Source organism: Lithobates pipiens, unplaced genomic scaffold (assembly GCF_037356315.1).
Source record: "Lithobates pipiens isolate NorthernLeopardFrog02 unplaced genomic scaffold, aLitPip1_a1.2 Scaffold_13, whole genome shotgun sequence".
NCBI lineage: Eukaryota > Metazoa > Chordata > Amphibia > Anura > Ranidae > Lithobates > Lithobates pipiens.
The window spans coordinates 169,883,176-169,910,690 of NW_027507718.1; the positions used below are offsets into that span (position 1 = coordinate 169,883,176).

Genomic DNA, 27,515 nt, shown 5'->3' on the forward strand with positions numbered 1-27,515 from the left:
ACACTTGGGATATCCCTGTAGTTACTTACCTTGTCCCTATGATCCCGCAATGTCCTCCAGCTGATGAATCAGTCTTCTGGGTTCTGTTCCCTAAGAGCGCCACACTACATTGTAATCTGTTAGGATTACATTACTGTATCAAACCATTTCACCTCAGTTTTATCCCTAGTGCTTTGTCCAGTGCCCTGCCTGCACTTTTACTGTTCTTGCCTGGAAACTTAGAACGTCCATTGCATCCAAAAAGCATCCATTGAGGTCAAAAGCAGTTTTAGATCGCTAGAAAACAGTGATAGTGAATTAGAAATCACTTGCAGAATTGAGCGATAGCGATAAGTAGGGAAATTCGTCAGACACTGAAAAGGGACGACAGTCACGATTCTGCAACCGAGCTCGGTGATGTGTGAACTTGGTGCTCTATTGACTGTAGTACGGATCAGGCAGCGCCCACAAGATTCCCATTTACTGAAGCATGTGGTATGAAAGACGTTGGCATACTTATTTCTGACTGATGAGGTTATTGGAAAAAAAAAAAGTCACAGAGACAAACTGGTACATATAGCAACAATTATCTACTACGCATCAAAGTTTCCAAGAAACAGAAAGTGGGAACTAGTGACCAAAAGATGACATTTGGAAATTTCTGGGCCTAATAATACTTCAGGGGGTGGTGGGGAAACTCCCCTACAGAAGTGGTATTGGACAACTAATAAATGACTTGCCACTCCATTCGGTCATGTCAGAGTACAGATTTTCCTTGATCATGAAATATTTACACTTTGAAAATGAAGAACTTGACGAAACTACTAATCCAGCACCAAAACTAATTTGTGAAGCATCTCAAATGATTCTAAAGAATTCCTAATAGAGCTATGTGCCAGAAAGATATCGGTATAGATGAAAGTCTAAATGGCACAGAAGGGAAGGCTCAGCAGGATACAATACATTGCATCAAAGAGCGTGATTTGGCGTAAAATCCTACATGCTATGCGAATCAACTGGCTACATTTGGAATTCAGTCATATACACTGGAAAAGGAACAAAATTCAATCCAAAATACAGCAACCATGGAATGACAACATCTTCTGTTCTTTCACTCATTGAGCCATTACTAAAATCAGGGCTATTGCGTACCATCCGACAACTTTTATAAGTCTCCTGAACTTTAGGAGTTTCTTCTGCAAAACAAAAACAAATGCCTATGAAACCGTTAGGGCTGACAGGCACGATATACCACCAATGTTTGGCAAGAAGAAATTGAAGCATGGAGAAATGGTTGTCTGGCAGAAAGGAAACATGATGGCACTGCGATGGTACGACAAGAAAGATGTCTGCCTAATGGGTATTCATAATACCTCCATTGTTATGGTATGCACAAAAGGTGGGGAGAAAAAAAAAAGTCACAAAGCCACAAGTAGTGATAGACTACAATAACACCATGTAATGTGTTGACAGCCGACCAAGCAATGAGGAAACAGCAAAAGAAGTACTACAAGAAGATCTTCAAGCATCCGCTTGAGCAATGCTTGTGGAATGCCTACATTCTGCTCAAAAAGGTGTGACAAGCCTGTGATTCATTCGGACTTCATTTGGAAAGTTGCCAAACGTATCCTTGTGAACCACCAAACACCATCAATGGCTGTGAATAGAGCGGTTGGCATCATCAACCCGGTACGCCTGACTGGTTGTCACTATATGGACTACATCCCACCAACTGAGAAAAAGTCAGCACCTACAAGGATGTGCGTGTTTTTGTTGTTGCTTGAAGCGAGAGGACAGTGGAAAGAAAAATCAGAAAAAAGGAAACCGAGTTCCACTGTCCAGATTGTGACGTCGGACTTTGTGCAGTCCCATGTTACAAAATTTTTCATACCCGGGATGTTTACTAAACCAATATGCAGTGTCTAGCATTACAGAAAACTAGTAATACTGCTCCCTTGTTTCGACAAATTTTGGTGTTTTTGGTTTGATTACATTATTGAATAAAATGCATTATTTTTTTATAATTTATTATAATTGACGATTTTGTGTTTTAAACTTCATCATACCTGTCATGTCTACTAGACTCTTGTTTGGACAGATTCCTAAGAATTACAGGGCTACAATATAAAACATTTCCATGCAAAACAATGTACTGCTTTGACATTTAAAACTACTGACATAATCACACCGCCAGGGAGGTTAAAGTGGACCTGTCAATTTAGTTACGCTATGTGCATTATGCCTAATATTGTGTCAATATAACACAGCCAACTATTTTTTTACCCCTAATAATAGTACTCCACTTGACAATGCTTATAACGGCTTTACCTTCCAGAAGGTAACTTCCTGACATTGCTCATCTTGGTACACACTAGATATGGATGTAACATGGTGTAAAAAGGTAGCATTAGCCTTTAAACTTTATCTAACTCTCTCTGTTTAAGAAAAAAAAAAAAAAAATGGATCACTTTTATTCCTATTACAAGGAATGTAAACATCCCTTGTAATAGAAAAAAGCATGACAGGTCCTCTTAAATATGATATCTGGGGTCAAAAAGTCCTCAGATCTCATATTTGGACTAAAATGCAAAAAAAAAAAAAAAAAAAAAAAAAAAAATGCAAAAAAAAATGTATATACACCTTTAAGAGGTATGGGCGGAAGTGACGTTTTGACGTTGCTTCCGCCCTCCTATGGTATAGAGACGAGTGGGGGCCATATTAGCCTCACTCGTCTCCATACCCAGCTAGTGAAAGGACCCGATCGCTACCGACGGCTCTGGTAAGCGGCGGAAGGTGCGGTGGCACCTATCCCGCCGCCGATAGCGGTGATCTCGCAGCAAATCCACCGTGGAGACCACCGTTATCGTACAGCCGACCGGCGCCTGAAGAGATGGATATCTAGGTTGTGGCAGCAGCTGCTGCCGTTACCGAGATATCCCTCTTCAAAAATAGGACGTACATCGTCGTGCGCTGGTCGGTAAGTGGTTAAAAAGTGGCTGTTTCTGATTGGTCAGTAAAGACTGTTTTGGGTTTCTTGAACATACATTTAGTCCATTCCCCTAAAGTCTGACAAATCAATGCGACGGCTATAGCAGGTTGAAAAGAAGGGTCTGTTAAGAAGAACAAAGATTTGGAAAGGACCTTGACCAGTCAACTGAGAAAATGCACTGTAAAAAGTTTAGACAGTCATTTACCATTAAGGAAGCCTAGACCAACAAAACAGTAATGGCTTTAGGCACAGGATGCTGTGGACCGTGCCTTAACAAGAACCAATATGATATTCAAGTCTAGGAGCTATAGATAGACTGATACAAAATCATTCAAGATGGGTTTGAGAGTACTTAGAAGCTGCTACAGTTGAAGGAATGTCAGAATAGGTGTGGATGTATTCTTTGGCCCCTGCACTATCAACTATAAAAAAGCAGCAAATTGTGTTTATAAAATCTAGCATAGCTGTTAAAGTGGGATTCCACCCTAAAGTGGAACCTCCGCTGATCGGATCCCTCCCCCCCTCCGGTGTCACAATTGACACCTTTCAGGGGGGAGGGGGGGGGGGGCGGAGATACCTGTCAAAGACAGGTATTTTCACCCACTTCCGGGCATAGACTCCCGTGGGAGTCTACGCCATTTCCTGCCCTGCCGCGCTGTCTGCTGGGACACACACGGGTCCCAGTGACAGCGCGGAGATTTCCTATTGCGTGGCGCGACTCGCGCATGCGCAGTAGGGAACCGGGAAGTGAAGCCGATTTGCTTCACTTATTGATTCCCTCACCTAGAATGGTGACTACAGCAGCCGAGAGCCGAGCGATCGATCGGCCTCGTTGGAACCCGGGACAGGTGAGTGTCCATTTATTAAAAGTCAGCAGCTGTAGTATTTATAGCTGCTGGCTTTTAATATTTTTTTTTTGGTGGAATCCCTCTTTAAATTTTGTAAAGGTCCTTCAGCAAGGACACAGTAGGCAGCCCCAAAGCTGTTAGTAGATCAGCAGCATGGGATCTCACATATTTCACTGCAAAAAAATAAATAAAAAATAAAAAGAAGAAAGGAAGGGGGTAGGTCAAGGCAGGAAGAGATGGGGTAGAATGTGAATGCATGCCAACACTACAGTTACTAATGCATGACTTCTCTGATAAAGGTATAACCTGCTGGAGAGGGAACAGGGAAAACCAACAGTGGGGGTAAATTCATTTCGCCACGCTCCTGTAGGGTAAATTCCAAGAGACTTGTAACTGTAGACCTTGAGAACACATCGCTGCGAACAAGCACAGTACTAGGGTACTGTAGAGTGTTGTGTACAGAGCCCAGTTTTCAACATTACATTCAGTGCATTTTTGGCCCCATCCAAAAGCATACCCCCAAGAGAGTCATGAAGGACTGGGTCACAACAGAGCCTGTGCCATAGCGCTGGACCGGTAAAGCACTTTACAGCCAAACAACTTTTGTATCTGGGGAGTGCCGAAAGGTCACATTATAGGTAAGCTGTGCAATCTGTGGTCCGATTACAGCCCCTGAGGCAGCACCAAGGATTAGCTACACAGGATAGCTGTGTAGCAGTGTGCACAACAGTGGAATGAGGAAGTCTACACAGAAAAATAAAGTATATTTTTTTGTAAATATTACATTTCTATAAAAAAACGGCTAACTTTTTATAAAACCATAAGGAGGAAAAAAAAACAAAAAAAATTAAAAATCAATATGTCCATCCTCCTGGGACACTAGGAAAAAACATGTATGAGAGTGGGAGGTGTTATACCTGACTAGCCACCATTTTCTGTTTGCCTTTGACAGCGTACAATACCTTCTGTAGGCAGCAGTACAACGCGACTGATTCTGTGTCCCTTAATCATAAGCCAAATGAATTTTGTGCTCAAGACACAGTAGCATACATCTTCTTACATCAAGGAAGTGGAACACCTTTTCCTTAGTTGAATTACAACAAAAGTAAAATAATAATATTCTTGGTGCTGGGGAAAATTAGATGCGCTTCTAGACAACGCTCCAGTCTACACTTTCCTTTCTGACCAGTCCATGTTTTTTTTCCTGTACCAAATCCTTTGTATTTGGTGTCTGGTTTGCACCCCAATAAAATAAAATCTTTTACCATCTCTTTTAATAGGAAAGGCTTTTGATCTGCGAAAATTATCCGTAAGCACTTCTGTATCAGACCAAAGAGGGGATCCTCTGAAAAGACACTCCACAAAAGAGGTAGGTTTTACACCACACTCAGCGGAAGTAATGAGCAGTTCTCTGCAAAGCAACAATCTAGAACCTTCTCTTTGGGTGTGCAGTTTTCCATATAGCCCTTAATTTGTGCCAAACAATATTTTAGGTTTCTAGTCACACAGATCAGAGATAGCGCTGACCATAAAAAGGTCATGAACATGCTTGAAGTCCTAATCTTTGCATAGAGGACATCATGTCATCCCTATCCCGCCTTTCTTCTAGCGGGGAGTTGAAGAGGGTATTACTAGGCTCACAGGCATTGCCATCATTCTCCTCAATCTTCGGCCACAAAAAGAGAGAGAAGAGCACATTATGTGAAGGGACTAGTGGAACACAAAGCTGAAGGGCAGAGAAGATCAGAAGGGGTCTTGAAGTTTGGAGGTAGGACAGCAAACACCTGTTACATTAGTAACAAACGCGATTATAGATTTATATGAAAGTCGGATCTGAACATTCATGCATACATTTGAAAATCTACAAATCCAGCGTCACGTAAATCATGATATCCATAAAGGAGTCTTGGTGTCTGGATGCAAAAGACCAAATTGGACAACAGTTGAGCTATATAGCGCTACAGGACCAACAAGGTTTAAAGGTACTGATACTGTGGCTGATAGGAGTCAAAATGTTACACCCACTCTGTAGTGTTATGGAAGAGATAATGTGGTTGACTAAGGGGTTTAGGGTCAAAAAGCAAACACCTAAGTAATTTAAAAAAAAACTTGTCACACATTTTTTGCAGGTTGTGGCAGACAACTCTTACAAAAGATTGTTAAGTACATTTCTGAAATTGTGGAAATTACAAAAAATAAACATTTCCCGTTAGAAATTGGAGGACTTGGTTCTTCTGAAGCTTTAGTCTGCAACGAAAAACAAAAACACACAAAAAGCTTGAGGCTACTGCAGTGCTAACCCTCTAAAAGAAAAAATACATTTGGGTGCCAAAACAGCAAAGTCAAATCGCACCAAAAAAAAAAAAAAAGGGGAGGAACAGTTACACAAGCCCAATTGCCCACGTCAGTTCTATAACAACTCAGGATTTAAAAAATAAAATATAAAATAAAGTCAAAGCTGAACTCTAGGCAAATATAAAAAGACACAAATGAGTGCAGCTCTGTAATCATTAAGGACTGTTGAACATGTGATGCAGGGCCCATGCAATGCATAAACACAAATATAGTATAGGCATATACAATAAATTTTCCATATGCCTGTATGTTACAATTGTGTTTGTGTGAATAGCGCCATGCCCGTCTACGGGTGGCTGTACGCAGAACCTGGGCTACCCAGTTAGGAGTCAGGGAATGCTGGCATTTACAATGCAGGGGCTCAGTTTCCCATGTGCAAGAGTCCTAAATATACAAGGGTTCTTTTTGCAGAAACTTTTTGAAGACCCCGCATATCTATTAGGCTGGAGTGAGAGGAAGTAGCAGCACAAAGGGCCAATCAGTTAATTTGCAAACCAGGAGCATGCTGATGGAAGAAGAGAATACAGTGAAAAAGCTCACCACTGTGCTGCTTCTCCTTTCACTGTCCAGTCACAGGTTGGGTCAAGTCCAGGACAACCTGTGCTCAGATGAAGTTGGTTGAGAACTATCAAACTGAGCACACTTAGCAGCAACACATTTCTGCAGGGGAAATCTCTGGATTGAAAGTGAAAACTGCAGCAAAAGCTGGTTATGTTTTTTTTTTTATTTAGCTGCTCATTTTATCTTGTTATTTTTGTCTGGGGTTCTGCCTGAAAAAAAAAAAAAAAAAAGGACTACTATGGCTCTGCTTACCTGAGGTGCCACTAGTACCTGTGGCACATGGCACCGCCAATCAATAACAGTGGCCACAGGAAACACGTGCCACCAGTCCTGAAACTCCAAGCAGTTCTGGCTCTCCCTGAGCATGGAGTCCCAGGAGTTAGCCTAGATAGCAATAACTGTGGCCCAGGCGGCAAAGATATCAAACCTGAAGTACCTGCAAGGGGAAACACCAAGGCCCCAAGCCCAGTAAGCAAAAACCAAACATGGGCAGGACAGCACCCCCTGAGTGCCTGGCCTCACTCACCCGAGCTTCAGAGGAATGTTTCTGTCTGGAGGAGAAAACACAATAACTGGCTTCATGGAGGAGCCTCCTTTTAAACCTGCGGTGGTTTGTGTCTCCTGTCTCTGGTGGGTGTTGTCTTGCTCTCTCAAATGCTGTCCTGTAAAGACGCCTTTTGGGGAGGGGGTACCTTTCTGCAACTGCTCAAGTACTCCTGTCACTGGACAGCTTGATCTGTATGTAAATGTGGTGGAAAACATAAAGGCAAGTAAAATAGAAAAGAAGGATTTTACTTACCAAATATGATCACTTCATGTAATAAAAACATACATTTATCAGAATACAATATTGTTTACAATTACCCTCAACCTTTTGCTGCCAGATCCTTTTTTTTTTTTTTTTTCGGAAACACATGCTAAAATGTGTTTTGTTTTTTTTACATGAAAACATTTGAACATATTTTCTGAAAGGCGATTGATTTTTTTTAGGTCGCATGACATTAGTGCAACTGTTTCACAATCTATGTTTTCGTAAAAAAAGACAGACATTCAAATCAATTTGAGTGCACACAAAAAAATAAATTCTCCAATTTTTCTGTATATTGAGGCCATATTGAGTAATTAGTGTGGGTATGAGTTTGTCAAAAAGGCAACAAACTGACACCCAGAATTAGTCATAGGACACTCAAATGCTTTGCAGTGCAACAGTTTAGTTACCTGTAAAGTTTCAGAATGATTCCTCACTACACCGTGTTCAGCGATACCAAATATGTATTGTGAAATCTTTATGTACCCATTCAAGCACTTTTGCATTTGTATGTGCATGACTTTGTTTTCTCAAGTAAACCCCGATGTGATAATATGCAGAGTGACAGGTACTCTGTCTACATCCCCCCAATCAGACTGTTTCCCCAGCCGCATCTTGGTAGGTTTATGAAAGCTGACACTGTAAAAAAGTAGAAAACTTCTAGGTTTTACAACCCAATGCTGTTGTACCAGTGCATGGCTAGGCATTTTTTCTTGCACATTGATGAGAAGTATGTTATCTTCTATTAGGTATTTATAGCCAAGATCACATTGAGGATATTCGCTACTGTATTTGTACTGGTGACCAGTCATCAAAACAGAAAGGGAGTGAAATTTAGAGTTGAAATCCCATAAGAAGAGGTGAGGAGGAATTCTGTATGAGGGGTTTCAACTCTTCTCTATTCAAAGTTAACCCAAAACAAAATTTTGCCTATACATACACTGTAAAGCTCAACACCAAGCAAAAATAAATAAATAAAAAGACCAAAAAACATCCCTTGCAGTGGGGCTGCCCCACTGCAAGGGTTAACTGCTCACTTTGTCTAGGGGAGAGAAGAAACAGTTTTACTTGTTGAATCCTCTGCTCTGCTGGCGTTCCACTATGATCCAGTGTTCCACTACGATTCAGCATTCTCACATCCAGTGCAGGGCTATAGACCCTACTCTTGTCTTGATGTCAGGACCCTAGACCGGTGTACCATGGGGGTGCAGATGCTCTGGGAACCAGTCTAGGTGCAGGGAGGAGCAAAGGAATGGGTAAATAAATCTCCTTTTAATGTTCCCATGGACATAAATGAGCAATAACCCTTGCAGTGCAGTCACACTGCAAGTGATTTTTTTTAATATAATTTGCCAGTAGATGGGCTTTAAAGCAACTTTTCTCCAATTAGGTAAAATGTACAATAATACCAACTAGTCTCAGTGTATGGAATCTTTCCTCTTTTGCAAAGCTATACCAGTAACACATTTCTGGTGTGATGGATTTTTGCATCTCTCCGCTGCATACTGTGGTGCCAACAGCTAAGTTAAAGTGACACTAAAGGTTTGAATTTTTAGGTAACAAACATGTCATGGCATTTACCTCCACTGTGCAGCTCGTTTTGCACAGAGTGGCCCCGATCCTCGTCTTCTGGGGTCCCCCGGCGGCCGCCTCGGCTCCTACCCGCTTTCGACGACGCACCTCTGGGAAGTGTTCTCCCAAGGGGGTTACCTTGCAGGCGGGCTTCCGAGTCCTGTATTCGGCGTCCACAGCCGCCGACTGGAGGACTCGGCCCCGCCCCTTGCATCATTGGAGTTGATTGACAGCAGCGCGAGCCAATGGCTGTGCTGCTATGAATCTATCCAATGAAGAGCCGAGAAGACCGAGCAAAGGAATAGCGTGTTCGCGACGCAGGACTTTCCAGGGCTCAGGTAAGTAAAACGGGGGGGTTGGGTTTGGCTGGGGGGCCAGTGAAGTAAGGTGAAAAGGCATGAACCTTTACAACCCCTTTAATGTCACTAGTGTGTGTTCTCAGAGGTACAGGGATACAGTAGTGACTTAGCAGCCAGCATATAGAAAGCACAGCACATGGCAGCGAGATGCAGGTAACCAAACATGGGGGTGTCAGATGCTGTGGTGCAGCTCTGCAAGAAAGCAAGGATTACATTCACTGACAGGACTGGCAACTTTTACAGGCATCCATTTCAACCTTCACTACATCAATACCAAAGATCCTGCAGGTGACTGGGACAATAGCTGTCCATACACGGAGCAGATTTTGCAGGCTCTCGCCGAATCAGCCAAAAGATTTCTATGACCCGATTTGTACCACGTGGCTCAACCAAAGTCAATTTTCAATGAACTTTCCACAACAGAGTGGAGGCAGAAAATGATGCAGGCACTGTTTAGGTTTTCTGACAGATGTGGGTGCAGGCTATCAGAATACTATTGCCTGCACTGCACATTTGTTCACTCATACTTAGTACGGGCAAGGAAATTTAGTGTTTTCGCTCGTTTGGCCTGTGGGACTGGCAAGAGAAGTCTTTATGTGTATGGCTAGCTTAACCACTTCCCGACCGCTGCACGACGATGTACGTCGACAGAATGGCACGGGCAGGCATAAGGGCTTACATGTACGTCCTTGCCTGCCCGCGGGTCGGGGGCCCGATCGGGCCCCCGCCCGGTGCCTACGGCGGGCGGTATTCGTTCGGGAGCGATCCCGGACGAGGGGACGGCCATTCATTCATGGCCACCCCCTCGCGATCGCTCCCGACGAATGAAAATGCTCCGTGACATCACTTCCTCTCCTGTAATGTAAACACAGGAGAGGAAGTGATGTAATCTCTCCTCCGTGTCGGTATTTTTCGTTCCGACACCGAGGAGAGAGGATTGGTGAGTTGCACCAACACGACACTACACAGTAGAACATGCCAGGCACACTCACACCCCCCCCCCCCCCGATCACCCCCCCAATTACCCCTGCCCCCCCAGTCACAGTGACACCAATGTCTTTTTTTTTTTTTTTTTTTTTTTTATTTGCATTGGTGTCATTTGTGACTGTAATAACTGTTAGGGCAGTTAGGGTTAGCCCCCTTTAGTTCTAATGTACCCCCCTAACCCCCCCAATAAAGGTTTAACCCCGTGATCACCCCCCGTCACCAGTGTCACTAAGGCTGGGTTCACATTGCAGCGGTTTATGAGAACGAATGTGATTCGCACCGCACTGCAGTGCAAATCACATCCGATCTCTGTGCGATTCGAGTTCAGCCATACAGATAGTATGGCTGAATTCGCATCGCACCCGCCGCAAATTCGCACGGGACCCTTTTTTGGCCCGCAGCAGAATCGGATCGCATGGGTGTTCACACCATGCGATCCGAGTTTGCAGATCGCACTGCGATATGCGAACTGATCTGGGGGTGTCATTAACATTTCACTGACACTCCCAGCAGTTCGCATAGGGCAGTGTGAACTGCCGCCGGGAGGCATGCGATGCGGGAACCCGCCGCAGATTCGTGGCGTTCCCGCATCGCTCCAGTGTGAACCCAGCCTAATAAGCGATCGTTTTTCTGATCGCTGTATTAGTGTCACAGGTGACGCTAGTTAGGCAGGTAGGTATTTAGGTTCGCCGCAGCTTTTTATAGTGCCAGGGACCCCCATATACTACCGCATAAAGCCCCCTGATTGCCCCCTAGTTAACCCTTTCACCAGTGATCACCATATAACTGTTACAGGTGACGCTGGTTGGTTAGTTATTTTTTTATAGTTTCAGGGCACCCGCCATTTATTACCTAGTCTCACTAGTGTACCCCTAAATTTAGGGGTGTCTACTTTCCAAAATGGGGTCATTTGGGGGGGGGGGGGGGGGTTGTGCCATCTTGGCATTTTATGGCCTTTAAAACTGTAACGCCCTTAGAAAGCCTGAAGGCGGTGCTTGGTTTTCGGGGCCCCGTACGCGGCTAGGCTCCCAAAAAGTCCCACATATGTGGTATCCCCGTACTCAGGAGAAGCAGCAGAATTTATTTTGGGGTGTCATTTCACATATGCCCATAGCATGTGTGAGCAATATATCATTTAGTGACAACTTTGTGTAAAAAAAAAAAAATTATTTTTTTTTGTCATTATTCAATCGCTTGAGGCAAAAAAATAAAATACTCCAATGGGCTCAACATGCCTCTTATCAATTTCCTTAGGGTGTCTACTTTCCAAAATGGGGTCATTTGGGGGGGTTTTGTACTGCCCTGCCATTTTAGCACCTCAAGAAATGAGATAGGCAGTCGTAAACTAAAAGCTGCGTAAATTCCAGAAAACGTACCTTAGTTTGTAGATGTGACAACTTTTGCGCAAACCAATAAATATACAATTATTGACTTTTTTTTTACCAAAGACATGTGGCTGAATACATTTTGGCCTAAATGTATGACTAAAATTGAGTTTATTGGATTTTTCTAATAACAAAAAGTAGAAAATATTTTTTTTCAAAATTTTCGGTCTTTTTACGTTTATATCGCAAAAAATAAAAATCGCAGAGGCAATCAAATACCATCAAAAGAAAGCTCTATTTGTGGGAAGAAAAGGACGCAAATTTTGTTTGGGTACAACATTGCATGACCGCGCAATTACCAGTTAAAGCAGCGCAGTGCCAAATTGTAAAAAGACCTCTGGTCATTTACCAGCAAAATGGTCCGGTCTGAAAGTGGTTAAGAAAAGCTTTGAGCAGCATTTTGTATACATGTCACATTTATACTGCTGAATGAGTTGCTTACAGTTGAAAAAAATAAAATTGAGCCCCTATGTAATAGGATTGTGTACAACGCCCTAGTAGATTTTTTTTTTTTACAAAACTCAAAATGTGCTCTTGTACATGGGCTAGCTGAGCCTGTTCACATAATTCCCAGCATATTTCCTTTGTTTGAGTAGCCCAGGTGTGGTGTACAGCCTGTCAATAACATGAATGGCTGTGCCTTATGGTACTATTGTATATGGCAATGATTTTGGAAACACAAGAACATTGTTACTGGCATAGGCAAAAAAAAAAAAAAAAAAAAAATGTAATATTAGGTGATCATACACTATACAAATTGATTGTACAGTCTCCTATAGATCTACCATAGTAGTGCAAGGACCTGCCTGATTGATACAAATTTAAATATATTTTAGGTTTGCCCACACATTACACTGATTTTGTGAATCTAAAAGGAGACTGGACAGTGATTGCACAATCAGATTGCATAGTGTATGGTCAGCTTTAGACTTAATGGAAGCAATCTTACTAGCATGACCCAAATATGCATTTGATCTGTACAGTGCTGCAGAAGTTGGTTCAACAAAACAACTTGCTTTGTACAATAACCAATAAGACTTCAGTTTGCAATAGTCAACCACGTGAAAGGAGATCTATGGTCACAGCATACACTTTCATTTTACAACATCAGCTTTGTAATACAGTTAGATTTGAAAATTCAATATAAGCTTACTTGAAAACTTCCTTTCATGTTATGAAATCTGCCTGCCATCTTTCTGCAACTCTCTTGATTCCCTGCATGCTTTGCAGCTTCTCTGCTGTGTACTTTTAATTTCCAAAGACTACATACCCCATTGTACCTTGCTGCCTGCAAACAGTGGTTCCTATACTGACTCTGCCTCCAGAGACGACTCCTCTGCACCACTGCATTTCAGAAAGCAGGCTCTGTGAAATGTGCGACACAGCGATACCTACTCATAGGGCATAGCGAATGTGTGTTACAGAATTAAAGGAAGTAAATGTGTGGGATCTTCACAAAGTTTACAAGATTCAATATAATTAATATTACTTGGAGTAGGTTAGAAATAATTAAAAATAATAATTTGGAAATTAATGTATGATTTTATAGTGGAATTCTGTGCTTATACCAACTAATCTTTAAGTGGCTGTAAATGCATGCTCTCTGCAGTAACAGGGAAAAAAACATTATGATCAGTTCCCCTCCAAATATTTACCTGAGCTGCATCTCCATCAAGCACTGTGCCTGAGAGAAGCGGTGCTGCTCTCTTTACCCCTCACAGGACTGTTAGGACAGCAAGAGCCATTGGCTCCTGCTGCTGTCAATCAAAAACAGCATCAATAGGCACAAAACATGGTTCAGGATTGAGCCCACATTTGTGCCATCTATAGGTAGTGGATTTCTAAAGTGGCACACAGAAAAGAGGAGGAGCACAGAGTGCCAGCAGAGGACCCCAGAAAAGGTTTGGAGCCACTAGTAATACCATTCCACAGAGCAGGTAAATATAACTTTCACTTTTATTATCGTTATTATAAACTCACAAAAGGACCTTTACCCTTTACAACCACTTTAAAACTGCCCCCATCCTCCTAACACATTACCTACCTTGTGAAAGATCGTTCTGTATATCCTACCTATGCTTGGGCCTCTCTGGTCACATGATCAGCTCTCCTCTGTCAGTTAGCAGCAGCTTCAGGGGAGAAAAGGGAGCACCGACAACAGATGGCCCATAGCAAGTCACTGGCGATGCCACCGCTCAGGCATTCCAGCCTTTGACAGAGCACTCTCTCTTCTCCCCTGTAGTAAAAGCCATGACTAAATTGGAGCAGCCTGAGAACAGCAAACACGTGCATCTTTCTGACACAGGTAGTTTAGAGGTTAGAAGTGAACTGGAGCATTTTTAAGATTAGTTGGGAAAAGCCTGAAATTCCACTATAAGGGGCAAGCTCACCTTTTCATGAAAAATGGTGAATTCCAAATATCCTGTCACCCCTTTGGACCCCACTGCACATAGAGTCTGCAATGCCCCACGTTGCCAGTGTAGCAGCCCTTAAACTGCAATACACCACCTCCATAATACTCACAATGGCAAAAACTCATCGGTCAGTGTGACTGATCACACTTGCTGAAAAAAAGCCCCCCCCCCCCCCCTTTCTGGGAGACCTTACCAAAAGAAGCAAACCTAAAGGCAGAATTTCACTGCAGCACAGTCACATGGCTACAATGAGCGTTATGATGGGTACTCACTCTGTGGCTAGGAATTGTGGTTTACAGACCAGCACGGGGGCATCACAGCTGCTATGTGTGGTGGGGTCACCAGGATATTTGAGGATAGTTCACTTTTTAATTTTACCCTTTTAAATTCTGACCACAGATACACTTTAAAAAAAAAAATTCAAAGTTGCTCTGAATTACCAAAGATTTCCATTAGGCCTCATGCACTTGGGTGAGCACCAAATATGCTTTCAGGAAAATGCCTCTAATCGCATGCATTTACAGGCGTATGCTGTATGAATGTCAACTCATTCCATGGGCTAAAATATTTGTTTATTCTAACCACTAGAATTTACACGCAGACATGTGTAAATTATGTTCATAAGGCTCTCTACAAATGCAGCTTTGGGCCATTTTATATCTCTGAATGTAGTCATGCCAATATGTGCATAAACAAATGCATGTGCATGGCCACATTAACCACTTGCTTACTGGGCACTTAAACCCCCTTCCTGCCCAGACAAGTTTTCAGCTTTCAGCGCTCTGATACTTTGAATGACAGTTGAGCGGTCACGCAGCACTTTTTCACACAAATAGAGCTTTCTTTTGGTGGTATTTAATCACCACTGTTTTTTTATTTTATGCTAAAGAAAAAAAGACCAAAAATTTTGAAAAACAATTTTTCTCCTTCGTTGATGTGCACTGATGAGGCTGCACTAATGGGCACAGATAAATAAGGCAGCAGCGGCTCTGAGTGAGGGACCGATGTCCCTCTGGCAGAAGCCGGTGAGCATTTTTTATTTCTACTCACGCCGACAGCGTGAGGGGGAAAAACAAAAAACAGGATTTTTATAACAGCTTACCTGTAAAATCCTTTCCTTTGATGTACATCAGGGGACACAGATCCATAGTACTTACTATGTTGGTTATAGGGCGTGCCAGTGTCCATCACCTAAAGCAAGAAGTATACACCCTATATAACCCCAAAGCAATACAAGTGTATACCAAGAAGGGAGGGACCTCTGTGTCCCCTGATGTACATCAAAGAAAAGGATTTTACAGGCAAGCGGTTATAAAAATCCTGTTTTCTTTTCTTACAGCAGGGGACACAGAGCCATAGTACTATGTGGGATGTCCCATAGTAATTTCAACTGAAGGGAGGGAGACAACAAAAAAGTAGGTGGAAAAAAAAGGAGGCCAGAGGACTCATACTGCAGCCTGCAGTATACTGCGCCCAAAGGCAATATCTTCATGACCTTTAATATCGATTTGATAAAATCTGATAAACGTATGAACCGAAGACCAAGTCGCGACCTTACAGATCTGAGCCATAGAGGCCCAATGATGCACCACCCAAGAGGCAGTAATCGCCCTGGATGAGTGTGCTCTAACATGAGAAGGAAGAATTTTCTTCTTTAAGCTGAAGCTTGAACAAATCACTTGACAAATCCATTTGGAAAATAGTGGATTTTGACGCTGCCTGTCCACATTTTGGACCCTCTGGCAGTACAAACAAAACATGTATTTTGTGAACCTGAGCGGTCACCTTTAAATATACTTTGATCGCTCTTACTACATCAAGGGAATGTAGTGCCTTCTCTTCCCTAGATTGAGGCTCTGGGGAGAAAGGAGGAAGAATAATATATCTTGGTTTAAATGAAAACCCGTTACCACTTTTGGTAGGAATTCAGGATGAGGACACAAGACCACCTCATCCTTATGCATGATCATATATGGCTCTTTACAAGACAGAGGCGCTAGTTTCGATACTCTAGCAGAAGAAAGGGCAACCAGAAAGATTATCTCTCTTGTCAAAAGAACCAAGGGAATTTCTCGTAAAAGGCTCAAACGGCTGATTCAAAGCCGATAAGACCAAAATTTAAACCCCAAGGATTTAGAGGTGCCCCGATAGGAGGAATAATCCGCGTTACCCCCTGAATAAGCTACGCACCAATATTGAGAAGCAAGAGGCCATTGAACAAACACTGACAAGGCCGGGATCTGGTCCTTTAGAGAACTCAAGGCCAGCTTCATTTCAGATCCCATTTGCAGGAAATCAGGAATCCTGCCCATGACATACTTCCTGGGGTGTCGATCCTTGGATCCACACCAAGAAACATATGCCTTCCAGACTCTATAGTAAATGGTTCTGGAAGCCGGCTTCCTGGCATTACGCAAAGTAGACACTACCGAAGGAGATCACCCACAATCCTTTATAAAGTGGGATTCAACAGTCAAACCTGTTTAATTTTTCGTCCGTAAGGTAGGATGAAATACCGGACCTTGTGCGAGAAAGTCTGGCTATAATGGCGAAGGACTTCTACTGCAATCTTTATGATCTCTGTAAATCAAGAACTTCTGGGACCCGCTGGGGCCACCAGAATCACATCCTTTCATTCCTGCAGAGAAGGCACGGAAGTAGCAGAATTGGAGGAAATGTATAGATCAGTAAAAAAAAAAAAAAAAATGATCCCATGGCAAGACAAATGCATCTGTCCCGCCTGCTAGCGGATCCCTTGTTCGACACAAAGTTGTCGACTTTGTTGTTGAATCTGGATGCAAATAGGTTCATGTCTGGAATACCCCATATCGCTAGGAAGATGTCAGGGTGAAGAGACCATTCTCCCGGAAATAATTGTTGGCGACTCAAGTAGTCCGCCTGCCAATTCTCCACTCCCGGAATGAAAACCGCCGACAGGCAAGGAATGGTGTGTTCTGCCCAAGCTAGGACATTATTCCCCTCTTTCTGGGCTGCACGACTTCTCGTGCCCCCCTGGTGATTGACGTAAGCCACAGCCCCTTTGGACTGAATCCCGACAGGACAGTCCCATAGTCTGACTGGACAGGATTCTAGGGCCAGACATACTGCCCAAATCTTCCAAAACGTTGATAGGCAAGGCCCTCTAACGCGGACCATCTCCCCTGGCCAGAATCTTCTTTCAGGGCTGCTCCCCAGCCTAGAAGGCTGGCATCTGTTAACACTTCCAGGATACAGGTAGAAAAGATTTTCCCTTTTGCTGGATAACACCACCAATTTAGGCTCTGACTGATGTCAGGAGCCAAGCGTATTCGGAAAAAACCAAGGCCTGAATCTTTTTATTCCAGACCAACCGGATGGCGTTCTGAAGCAGTCTTGAGTGAAAACTGCACCCAAGACTGTCTCGAAGGAGGTCACCATTTCCCCTAACAATCTCATGCACAGCTGAATGGAAGGATTTTTCTTTTTTTTTTTATAAGTTGAATTAGTCCTACAATGGAACCGATTCTTGTCTGGGGTAAGAATACCTTCTTCTGTAAGGTATCTATAACTAGCCCCAAGTACTGTAATCTCCATGATGCATTTAAGGAGGATTTTTTGTAGGTTGAGTATCCAACTCAGATTCCAGGAAGTTTACAGCTGTGATCAGACTCTGGTTTATACCTGAGACTGAATGATCTATTAAAAGATAGATCATCTAAATAGGCTAGGACCGTTATGCCTTGAGCCCTTAATCTGGCTAAAGGAGGCGCCAGTTGTGGCTAAATCGAATGGCAGGGCCACAACTGAAAATTATGATTTTTTCTATTTCAAAGCACAGAAATTTCTGGTGAGCGGGAAACATTGGCACATGGAGATATGCATCTTTGATATCAATTGAAGCCAAAAAACTCCCCTCCTTACAGAATGGACACAACCAATCGGATTGACTCCATGCGAAAGGATCGGATGTTTAAGTGCCGATTGAATGGGTCTTACCTCTCTGTTTCATTCTGGAACCGTGAAAGGTTTGAATCAAAACCTGTGCCCTGTTCCACTAAGGGAACCTCTGATATCAGCGACTGGGATAATAGTTGATCCAGAGCCAGAAAGACTTCTTTTTCTCTGGATCCTTGGGAACATTTGCCCTTAGAAAAACGAGGAGACGAAAACTCTCGGAACTCTAGTTGTAACCTAGAGAAACTGCAGAAGCCATCCATCTGACATTGTTCCTGCCAGATCTTTGAGAAATGCAGGAGCCTTCCCTCCACCCAAGCGAGGAGGCTTTAGCATCCTGCTTTGTGGGCTTTCTGCTCCAAGATTTCTTCTGAACCTGGTGCTGCCCTTGGGGTCTTCCCCTTGAACCCGACGGTTGAGGTCGTTGACACTGCCTAGAGGCTAATGCCCCTGGCACAGGAGAGGCAGCACGCTTAAAGGAGAAATATTTGAACTTCTTTACTGGTAAAAAGAGCTTTTCCCATTAGAGATCCTTTGGATGTATTTTATCCAGATCGTCTTCAAATAGCCGTTCACCATGAAAAGGGGAAACTGGCTAGGAGCTTTTTACAGGGTGCTTCGGCTGACCAATTTTTCAGCCATAGAACTCTGTGAGAACGCACTAGTCCAAGCATAAGCCGTGAGGTTTAAATGATAGAATCTTAAATAGCATCAACTGTGAAACAGTGCGTCTGATAAGCCAGCCCATTGCTGGGCCTGCTTATCAGGCAGAATCTTACGTATCTCCACACACTGTTCCTTAATGGACTAAGATACACCAATTGCAGCAAGAACCGGCTGCGGTACTGAACTTGCTAAAGACAGATTGCTTTTAAAAAGAAGTTACAACTTTTTATCTGTTGGATATAGCATCAGCGCATTATCCACTGGACATGTGAGATTCTTGTTCACTGAAGCGATTGCAGCATTAATTGCTGGAACTCCTCTTTTTTTTATAGAAATCCTCTTCCAAGTGTGGAGAATTTCTTAGGAGGATAATATTGTTTATCCAGATGTTCCCATTCAGAATACTTAAGCTTTTTTAGCCATGCATGAATAGGAAAAAACATCCCCAGACGGGGGAGGTTCTAATGAACCCAAATTAGAGATGGGTTCCTCAAGAGCCTGCGCTGCAGGCAGAAAAAAGGTTGAACAAACCCATTTAGTAAGGGAGTGCACAAGCAACCTGTCTTGTGATGCTACTCCTATATTAGGATTCTCGGAAGAGGATAAATAAGCATCTTCCAAATATTTGGGAAGATCTACCCAATTCCCAGCCTCCTGCACCTCAATAAGAGGGTCTTGAGCACTAGATGGGAATCTGCTATGTTGAGCCCCACTATGGAGATATAGCATCAATCTTCTTTCCAAATTACAAATGGTAGAAGAAAAAACCCCTTGTGTGATATATACAGGGACTGAAGTGTCTAGCGCAGCTGCAGAACAGTTTCCCCTGACGGCTCAATCTGACCAGCTGCATCCCTCTCAGAGGAGGATGACATTCTTTTGGAAATGGATTTTGTTTATAGTGAAAACCATTGACCCCTTTATAACCATGAGAGGAGTTCCTGGTCCCATTACAACAAATAGCCTGAAGCATAAAGCAGAGGCACTACCAGCAAAAGAATGCACACTGCTAGGCTATAGTCCAGCGCTATAAGCTGCTATTAATCCTAGCCTGATAAAGTATAATGTGTCAAAGGAAAATGCCTGTGTCACCAACCTAAAACAAGCCATCCTCCTGCTCTGCCCTTCCACAGCCAGCAGCAGCTACACACAGTGCTTTAACAACTTCCTCCACGTGTGGCCGTTAGCCACGCTCCCCATGCAAATTACGCTCCCCCTTTCCTTTCAAAGGAAAGTGTTTTCCCACACGAGCGCCAGCTCATGGCATCCTGCGACACAGCAGACATGACGGGGGGTGGGGGTGTAAATCCTCCGCTGAGCAACTGCACGGTCTGTCCCCCCCCCTTTTTTTAAAGGAAACTGCTTTTGGCATATCAATCCCCTGAAGGGGAAAAAAAACAAGATTGGGGGTGCAGGAGAACCAGCCCCCCCCCTTCTTACTAGATGATCTGCTTGTGGCCAGAGGAAAGGAGAAATGAAGGCTTCTGCACTGCCCCTACTGGTGACACATAGGCATGACAGCATTATACATAGAAGGAGAAAATCTCCCATACCTTTCCTCGCAGCAGGGTTATCCGAGATAAACCCAATCTTCACCCTTCACAGTGGTTTCCGAACCATCAGGAAACCTTCAAGAACCTCAGGTTACCCACAATCCTGGACCTGTGACAGCATCCTGCCAGTAAAAACGTTATGGCCTTACTACCAAAAAGTACTGGATCCCAGGGTCCAGCTCTCTAAAAGAGAAGCGTTTGCAAGCAAAACCTCGTTTCTTCGGACATGAAGCCTGGGTACCATCCATTTAGCCCATGAAAGGACATCAGAACGGATCCGGTCAGCATGGGTAGCCCCAGCAGGGAAGCTTCCAGTGGAGCTCAGCGCAGCACAGCACATCTTTACTCATGACCAACACCTTAGACACTGGCAAAAAAAATAAATGGAGGACTCCCAGTAGTGGGAGGGGTTATATAGGGAGTACACTTCTTGCCTTGGGGCGTGCCAGTGTCCATCACCTATTAGTGTCGCTATAACACACATAGTAAGTACTATGGCTTTGTGCCCCCTGATGCAAGAAAAGAAAAATCTTCTGTTTTTATCACATGACCAGCTGCCATTGGCTGATCACATGGTAAGGGGTCGGGATCGTGGACTCGGTGATAACAGAGCATGCCACAGGGGGCACGCGGACAGCTCATGCATGGGAGGATGTCATATGATGGTCTCCCAGCAATTAAGGCCCACGCTGTAGCTGTCATTTGGCTATAGCGCAGGTGAGAGGAGGTTAAACACGCAGCTGCATTCATGGGCCTAAAAATAAATAAAAAGATGCCCCAAAAAGCAGAATTTTTCCTGCCTGTGTGCATGAGCCATTCTCCACATCTACCAAAGACACAGGGCAAACTACACTGCCCTAATCTAAGCAGGCCTTTCTAGAAACAGCCAATTTTGTTCCTTCACGTGTGTGGCTTTTGGAAGGTATCTGTGCCTGATAGAATCACTATAGAATATGGTGTAGTGGTGTGGTGTATAGCACAGTGGTGTAGTGGTTAGCACTCTCACCTAGCAGTAAGAAGGGTCGCTGGTTCGAATCCCAACCACGACACTACTTGCCTGGAGTTTGCATGTTCTCCCTGTGCCTGCGTGGGTTTCCTCCGGGTACTCCGGTTTCACCCCACAATCCAAAGACATGCAGGTAGGTTAATTGGCTTCTGTCCTAAATTGGCCCTAGTATATGAATGGGGACCTTGGATTGCGGGCTCCTTGAGGGTAGGGAATAATGTGAGTGTGCAATGTACATTGATAGGGACAATTGTAGACACTCAGGTTGAACTAGATGGACTGGTGTCTTTATTCAACCTTACTAACTATGATATCACTTTTGTGGAAACTTTTGGCATGGATCATGGACCATGCTGCATCCCTGACAAATATCACAGGCTCCATTCATAAAAATGACAAACTCTATAGTGGATGAGGATAAACCACTAAGGCTCAAGTCACAAAGCTATAGATCTGTATTTTAATCATGTGACCGTTAGTTTAAAAACTGCCGCTTTTACGCATGGAGTGGTTCTTTTTCAGCCTGTAAAAGCCTTGTTAGCCTGTGTGTCCATGTACACACACATTTATAGGCATATTAGAAGGGGAGCTTTTACAGGCCCCAAAAAAAATAAAAATAAAATAAAAAACACAAAACAAAAAACAAGTGTACATATCTAAATGCTAGCTGTCTTGTGCAATGCATTCCAATGGCCAGAATAAATGAATACTCTGGCCAATGGAACGCATTAACGCTCAAATGCTAGACAAGTGTATATGCAAGTGCAATACATGGTTTTTAAGACTTTTTTTGTGGTTTATTCACTAAAGGCAAATCCACTTTGTACTGTAAGTGCACTTGGAAGTTCAGTCGCTGTAGATCTTGGGGTACATGCAAGGAAAAAAAAAAAAAGCCTTTTTGCTTGTACATGATTGGATGATAAAATCGGCAGAGCTTACCCTAACTTCAGATCTTCCCCTCAGATCTAAAGCGAGTGCAGAGTTCAGAGGGGCTATTACACCCATAACCAAAAAATGTAATATATTGCAGCTTACCAACACAGTTAAAGTGGTTGTAAACAGTCTCCCCCCCCCCCCAAAAAAACCCTGCAAGATAAAGGCGTAATGAGCTAGTATGCATAGCATGCTAGCTCATTATGAATTACTTACCTGAGATCGAAGCCCCCGCATTGGTCTGCGGCTGACATCGCTGCCGGAGTTACTTCCAGGTATCGCATGCTCCAGCGCTTCCAAGTATGTGATTGGGAACGCCACTCACGTGCCGTTGCTTCAGTGCACATGTGCTGATAACGGCGCTTGCAAACACAGGGGATATCTACTAAGCCATACAGGTTTAGGAGATATCCATTGTAGCTACAAGCAAGCCTAATTATAGGCTTACCTGTAACAAAAAGTGGTTGTAAAGGGTTTACAACCACTTTAAAGGGGAAGGAGCGTTAAACGTATTAGCAGATTTAAATACACGAAATTAAAGCCAAACTCCAGCTCACAATGTATAATCAGTTAGAGCAAGCAGTTTTGTTCCTTTTGGGAAAAAGGTTTTATGCAAGAGCTGATCTTTTTAACCTTTTAGCTCCGACGGCGCAAAAACATGCAGCCTCCCAGGGGTGGTATCTGTATACCATATTGCAAACAGCAGCTCCTTGCAGTTACCAGCGGCTCACAGATTCGCTGCTTGTGATCAGCTTTCCGATCATGTGACCGCCAATAATAGTGGTCATGTGATCATAAACCCCCTGCTCCCCAGCATCTGAAACCTCTTAAAAGTCTTTTTTTTTATTTTTTATATAAAAATAACAAATATGTTATACTTACCTGCTATGTGCAGAGCCTCCTCTTCTCGGGTCCCTCTTTACTGCTCCTGGCCCCTATCTCGTGTCAAATGCCCCCACAGCAAGCCCCCCTCCCCTCCATATTGGCTGACTTTGACAGCCACAGGAGCCAATGGCGCCACTGCTTTGTCTCAGCCAATCAGGAAGGAGAGTCCCCAATGGCTGAGGCAGTCGTGGACATCGCTGGTAAGTATTAAGGGAGCTGCTGCACAGAGAAAGCTTTTCATCCTAAAGCGATTGTAAAGTCTTTTTTTTTTTAGCAAAATATAACAAACATGTTATACTTACCTGCTCTGTGCAAGTGGTTTTGCACAGAGCAGCCCAGATCCTCCTTTTTTCAGGTCTCTCTTCAGTGCTCCAGGCCCTTCCTTCCTGTTGAGTGCCCCCACAGTAAGCAGCTTGTTATGGGGGCACCCGAGTCAGGGTTCCCCATTCAGACACAGAGCTGCATCCCAGCCCCACCCCCTCTCTCTCTCCTCACTGACTGACAGCAGCGGGAGCCAATGGCGCCACACTGCTGTCTCAGCCAATGAGAAGGGGAGTCCCGGGCAGCAGGAGGCTTTCATACATCAGTGAATCTAGATGGGCTGTTGCACACAGAAGGCATTTTATTTTAATGCATAGAATGCATTAAGATATAGATTATATATCTCTATCTATCTATATATATATATATATATATATATATAAACTTCTGCCTTTACAACTCCATTTAACCCCTTCCCTGCCAGTGTCATTTATACAGTAATCAGTGCATTTTTATAGCACTGATGGCTGTATGAATGTCACTGGTCCCAAAAAACTGTCACAGGTGTCCGATCTGTCTACCGCAATCCCGCAAAAAAATAAAAATGCCATAAATCTATCCATTATTTTGTAGATGCTATAAATTTTGCGCAAATCAATATACGCTAATTGCAATTTTTTATTTTTTTTAAACAAAAACGTGTAGAATATATATTGGCTAAACTGATGAAGAAATGCGTTTACTTTTTGGCGGCGGGGTGAAGGTATTTATTATAGCAAAAAATATATTGTTTTTCCCCTCCAAAATTGTCAGGATACCACCAAGAAAGCTATATATGTTGGGGGGGACGGACAACATAAATTGTGTTTGGGTACAGCATCGTACCACCACGCGATTGTCAGTTAAAGAGACAGTGCCGTATTACGTCAGTTAAAGAGGAGTTCCACTGCTTTCGTTTATTAAAAAAGTCAGCAGCTACAAAAAGTGTAGCTGCTGACTTTTAATAAACAGACACTCACCTGTCCTATAGTCCAGCGATGCGTCAGCCGATGCCTTGCTACTCTCCCCCGCCGGCATTTTAAAAGTGGGGGCCCGGCTGTGACATCTTGCGGTTTTACAGCTGGGCGCGAGTTGCACTACGCTGTGTCAGTGGCCAGGCAATCTTCCGGGACCTGTGATGTGTCCCAGAAGATTGCAGGGAGGGGAGGAGTCACCTAAAAGGAGGACGTGGGACAGGAAGTCCCTCTTAAAGAGGAAGTAAACCCTGATGGGTTTACTTCCCATTTGATTCCCTGCAAAGGTAAAGCATAATGGGCTACTATGCATCGCATAGTAGTCCATTATGTGCCACTTACCTGACACAGGAGCCAGCGATGTCACCGCTGTCCCCTGTAGTCCGGAGCATCCATCTTCTCGGTAGGTCTTGCTGCTCCGCCGCTGTCATTCGACGAAGCCGGAATGACGTCACTCCCACGCATGCGCACGGGAGCCGCCACTTGCGGCATATCGCCGTTGACAATGTCGCGCTCAGTGCGCCGCTGTCTACAACGCATGCGACGTAGACAGCGGTGCCTGTGTTTTGGCAAACATCACCTAAACCGTGTAGGTTTAGGAGATATTTCTTAGACCTACAGGTAAGCCTTAATCTAGGCTTACCTGTAGGTCAAAGTGGTTTGTAAGGGTTTACAACCACTTTAAAGCCATGTACCCCCCCCCCCCCCCCAAAAAAAAACATGACATTTACATGAAAATTGTGGCATCTCAGGGGGCAAGGAGTACTTAAAGCGGAAGTTCCACTTTCGGGTGGAACGCCACTTTAAGCAAGTCTGGCACTGTAAAATGGTTGGTCCCATTGCTGTGTGCAAGAGAGATTTTCTTTTGAAAAGCAACAGACTTGCTAGCTGGATCACCAGATGAAAAAATAAAAGAAAGCCCAAAAAAAAAAAAAAAAAATATGCAGCCATCACAGCTAATTACATAGTCTGGTTGAAAAAGAAGACACAAGTCCATCTAGTTCAAACCACAGAGGAGAAAACAAAGACAAATCACACACATATCGAAACCCCCAAAATACAGAATCCTATAGCCACAGTTGATCCAGAGGAAAGGTAATTGGGAAGCTGCAATATAATGTTTGTTTAAACAGATGCCCTGTGTGCATGGAGCCTTACCAGGTCCCATAGTACTCCAGCTGAAAATAACTCACTTTTTTTTTTCCCTAAGAAAGTCTCCTTATCCCTGAATACCAGTATAAGGATAGTATGGGTTACAGTTATTTTCAGTTGGAGTCCAATATGACTTGATAAGAACAGTCACATAGCTAAAATAAAGACATAGCTTTGTGACTTGAGCTGTCTCTCCTCAGCCACCTTCCTATGGAAGTTAGTAGCATGTTTCTACAGAGCGCCTATACAACCTACCCGCGTGCAGCTCTTGTACTATTGTGATGTGCTCTGCCCCTCTCTATGAAGACCTCCTCTCCCCTCTGGTCTGCCTCCACCTTGCCTGCCCATTCACACACACACCATCCTGAGCCGCTCTCCTCCATCCCCCCTGGGATTCGGCAATCTCTCCTAACATGTGTCCTGCAGCCCACACTAGTTAGGAAGTAAAAGAATAAACACCTATAGTAATAGACATCGCTCTTCCCCGCGGACAACCCTGATCTACGGGTCACCTCTTCCTTCTTCCAGCCCTGCGGCAGCGCCGAGCATTCCCAACGTTTCCTCTCCATTCCTCTCCCGCCGGTCACTTTCTGGACCTCCGGCAGCCGTATCACTCCGCCGAGATTGGACGGTGCTGATTGGCTGCCGGCTCCACGTGCTGAGACGCACTCATTGGAAAACATGGCGGAAGGAGAAAGCCGTGAGGTGTGCTATTGTTGTCAGCGCCCGCGACATTGTAGCCGTAGCGGCCGCGACGCGATTATCGCGATACCCGCGGCCATGTTGACCTTTCGGGAGCTCTTTTGTTCTGAACTGTGGCCGTGTGTAGATGCCGAAGGCTTAAGGGACGTAGTGCAAGAGTATATGCTTTTCTGTGGGGTGGGGGGGTTTAATGTAGGCTGGTGAGTGAAGTTAGGCCTTTCCAGTCATAGATGAAATGCAGTTGAGGTCAGGCTGCAGGCTTTGAAAATTGAATGTCGTCTTCAAAAGCGGTAAAGCATTACTTTGCCGCCATCTGCAGTTGCAGGTGTAGTGTCATATTTTGCTCCCCATTGTAGAATGCTCCAGAAGTGATGTTGTGGCCAGAAATTTCACACCGCACATGCGTTGCAAAGGATTTGCGGCAATGCAGACCACTGAAACTGTCAGATAATTCCCTCCCCGAATCCACATACGGGAGGTAGTCCCTTCCCCCAAGCCACGGTTACCCGCTCTCTCTCCGTCTAAAGTTTAACGTCACTTCCGTGACATTATCTGACCGTTTCACTGAACTGCATTGGCACAAATCCTTTGGAACTTTAGCGGAGACTGGGTAACCGTGGCTTGGGGAGGGGATTACCTCCCCTAGGTGGATTTGTGGAGGGAATTATTGATGGTTTCAGTGGTCTGCATTGATGCAAATCCTTTGGAACGCATGGAGCAAGTGTTTGGAACACATCGGGCATGCGCAGTGGGAAATTTCTGGCCTCAACGTCACTTCCGGAGCATTCTACGATGGGGAGCAAAATATGACCCTACACAGGCATTGTAGAATAATTCAGTTTGCAGCGAGAGCATAGCTTTCAGTAGATCAGGTTACTCTGTGCTCCCTCTCCCAGCAGTGACTGCAGTGGTTCTCCACCACAGGGCCATAGACCAGTGCCAAACCTCCCATCTCTCAGGCCTCCAGCCAGCTGAACACCCCTTTCACACTGAGCCAGTTTTCATGTGTTTTATCTCTAGAAATAGCACCTGAAAACAGCCTGGCATTAATTTCAGTGTCTCTTTTCAGACTGGGGAGGTGCGCTTGTGGGACGTTAGGAAAAGTCCCGCAAGCAGCATCTTTTGAGGCGATTTGGGAGCATTGTATTTAGCAT

At 44.0% G+C, this 27,515-nt stretch overlaps 1 protein-coding gene across 3 annotated transcripts in view; it reads right to left on the reverse strand.

Moving 5' to 3' along the window:
- Positions 1-26,290, reverse strand: part of MBD3 (methyl-CpG binding domain protein 3) — a 47,119-nt gene extending 20,829 nt beyond the window's left edge. Inside the window, exons 1-2 of one of the 3 annotated variants that reach the window (XM_077475850.1) lie at positions 26,119-26,290; positions 7,259-7,468 (exon numbers count right to left, since the gene is read on the reverse strand). In XM_077475850.1, the coding sequence (XP_077331976.1) occupies positions 7,259-7,468; positions 26,119-26,228 (320 nt within the window). In that variant the 5' untranslated portion in view covers positions 26,229-26,290. The remainder of the gene's footprint in view (positions 1-7,258; positions 7,469-26,118) is intronic. The other 2 variants (XM_077475852.1, XM_077475851.1) reach the window with 2 other exon arrangements.
- Positions 26,291-27,515: the final 1,225 nt, after the last annotated feature.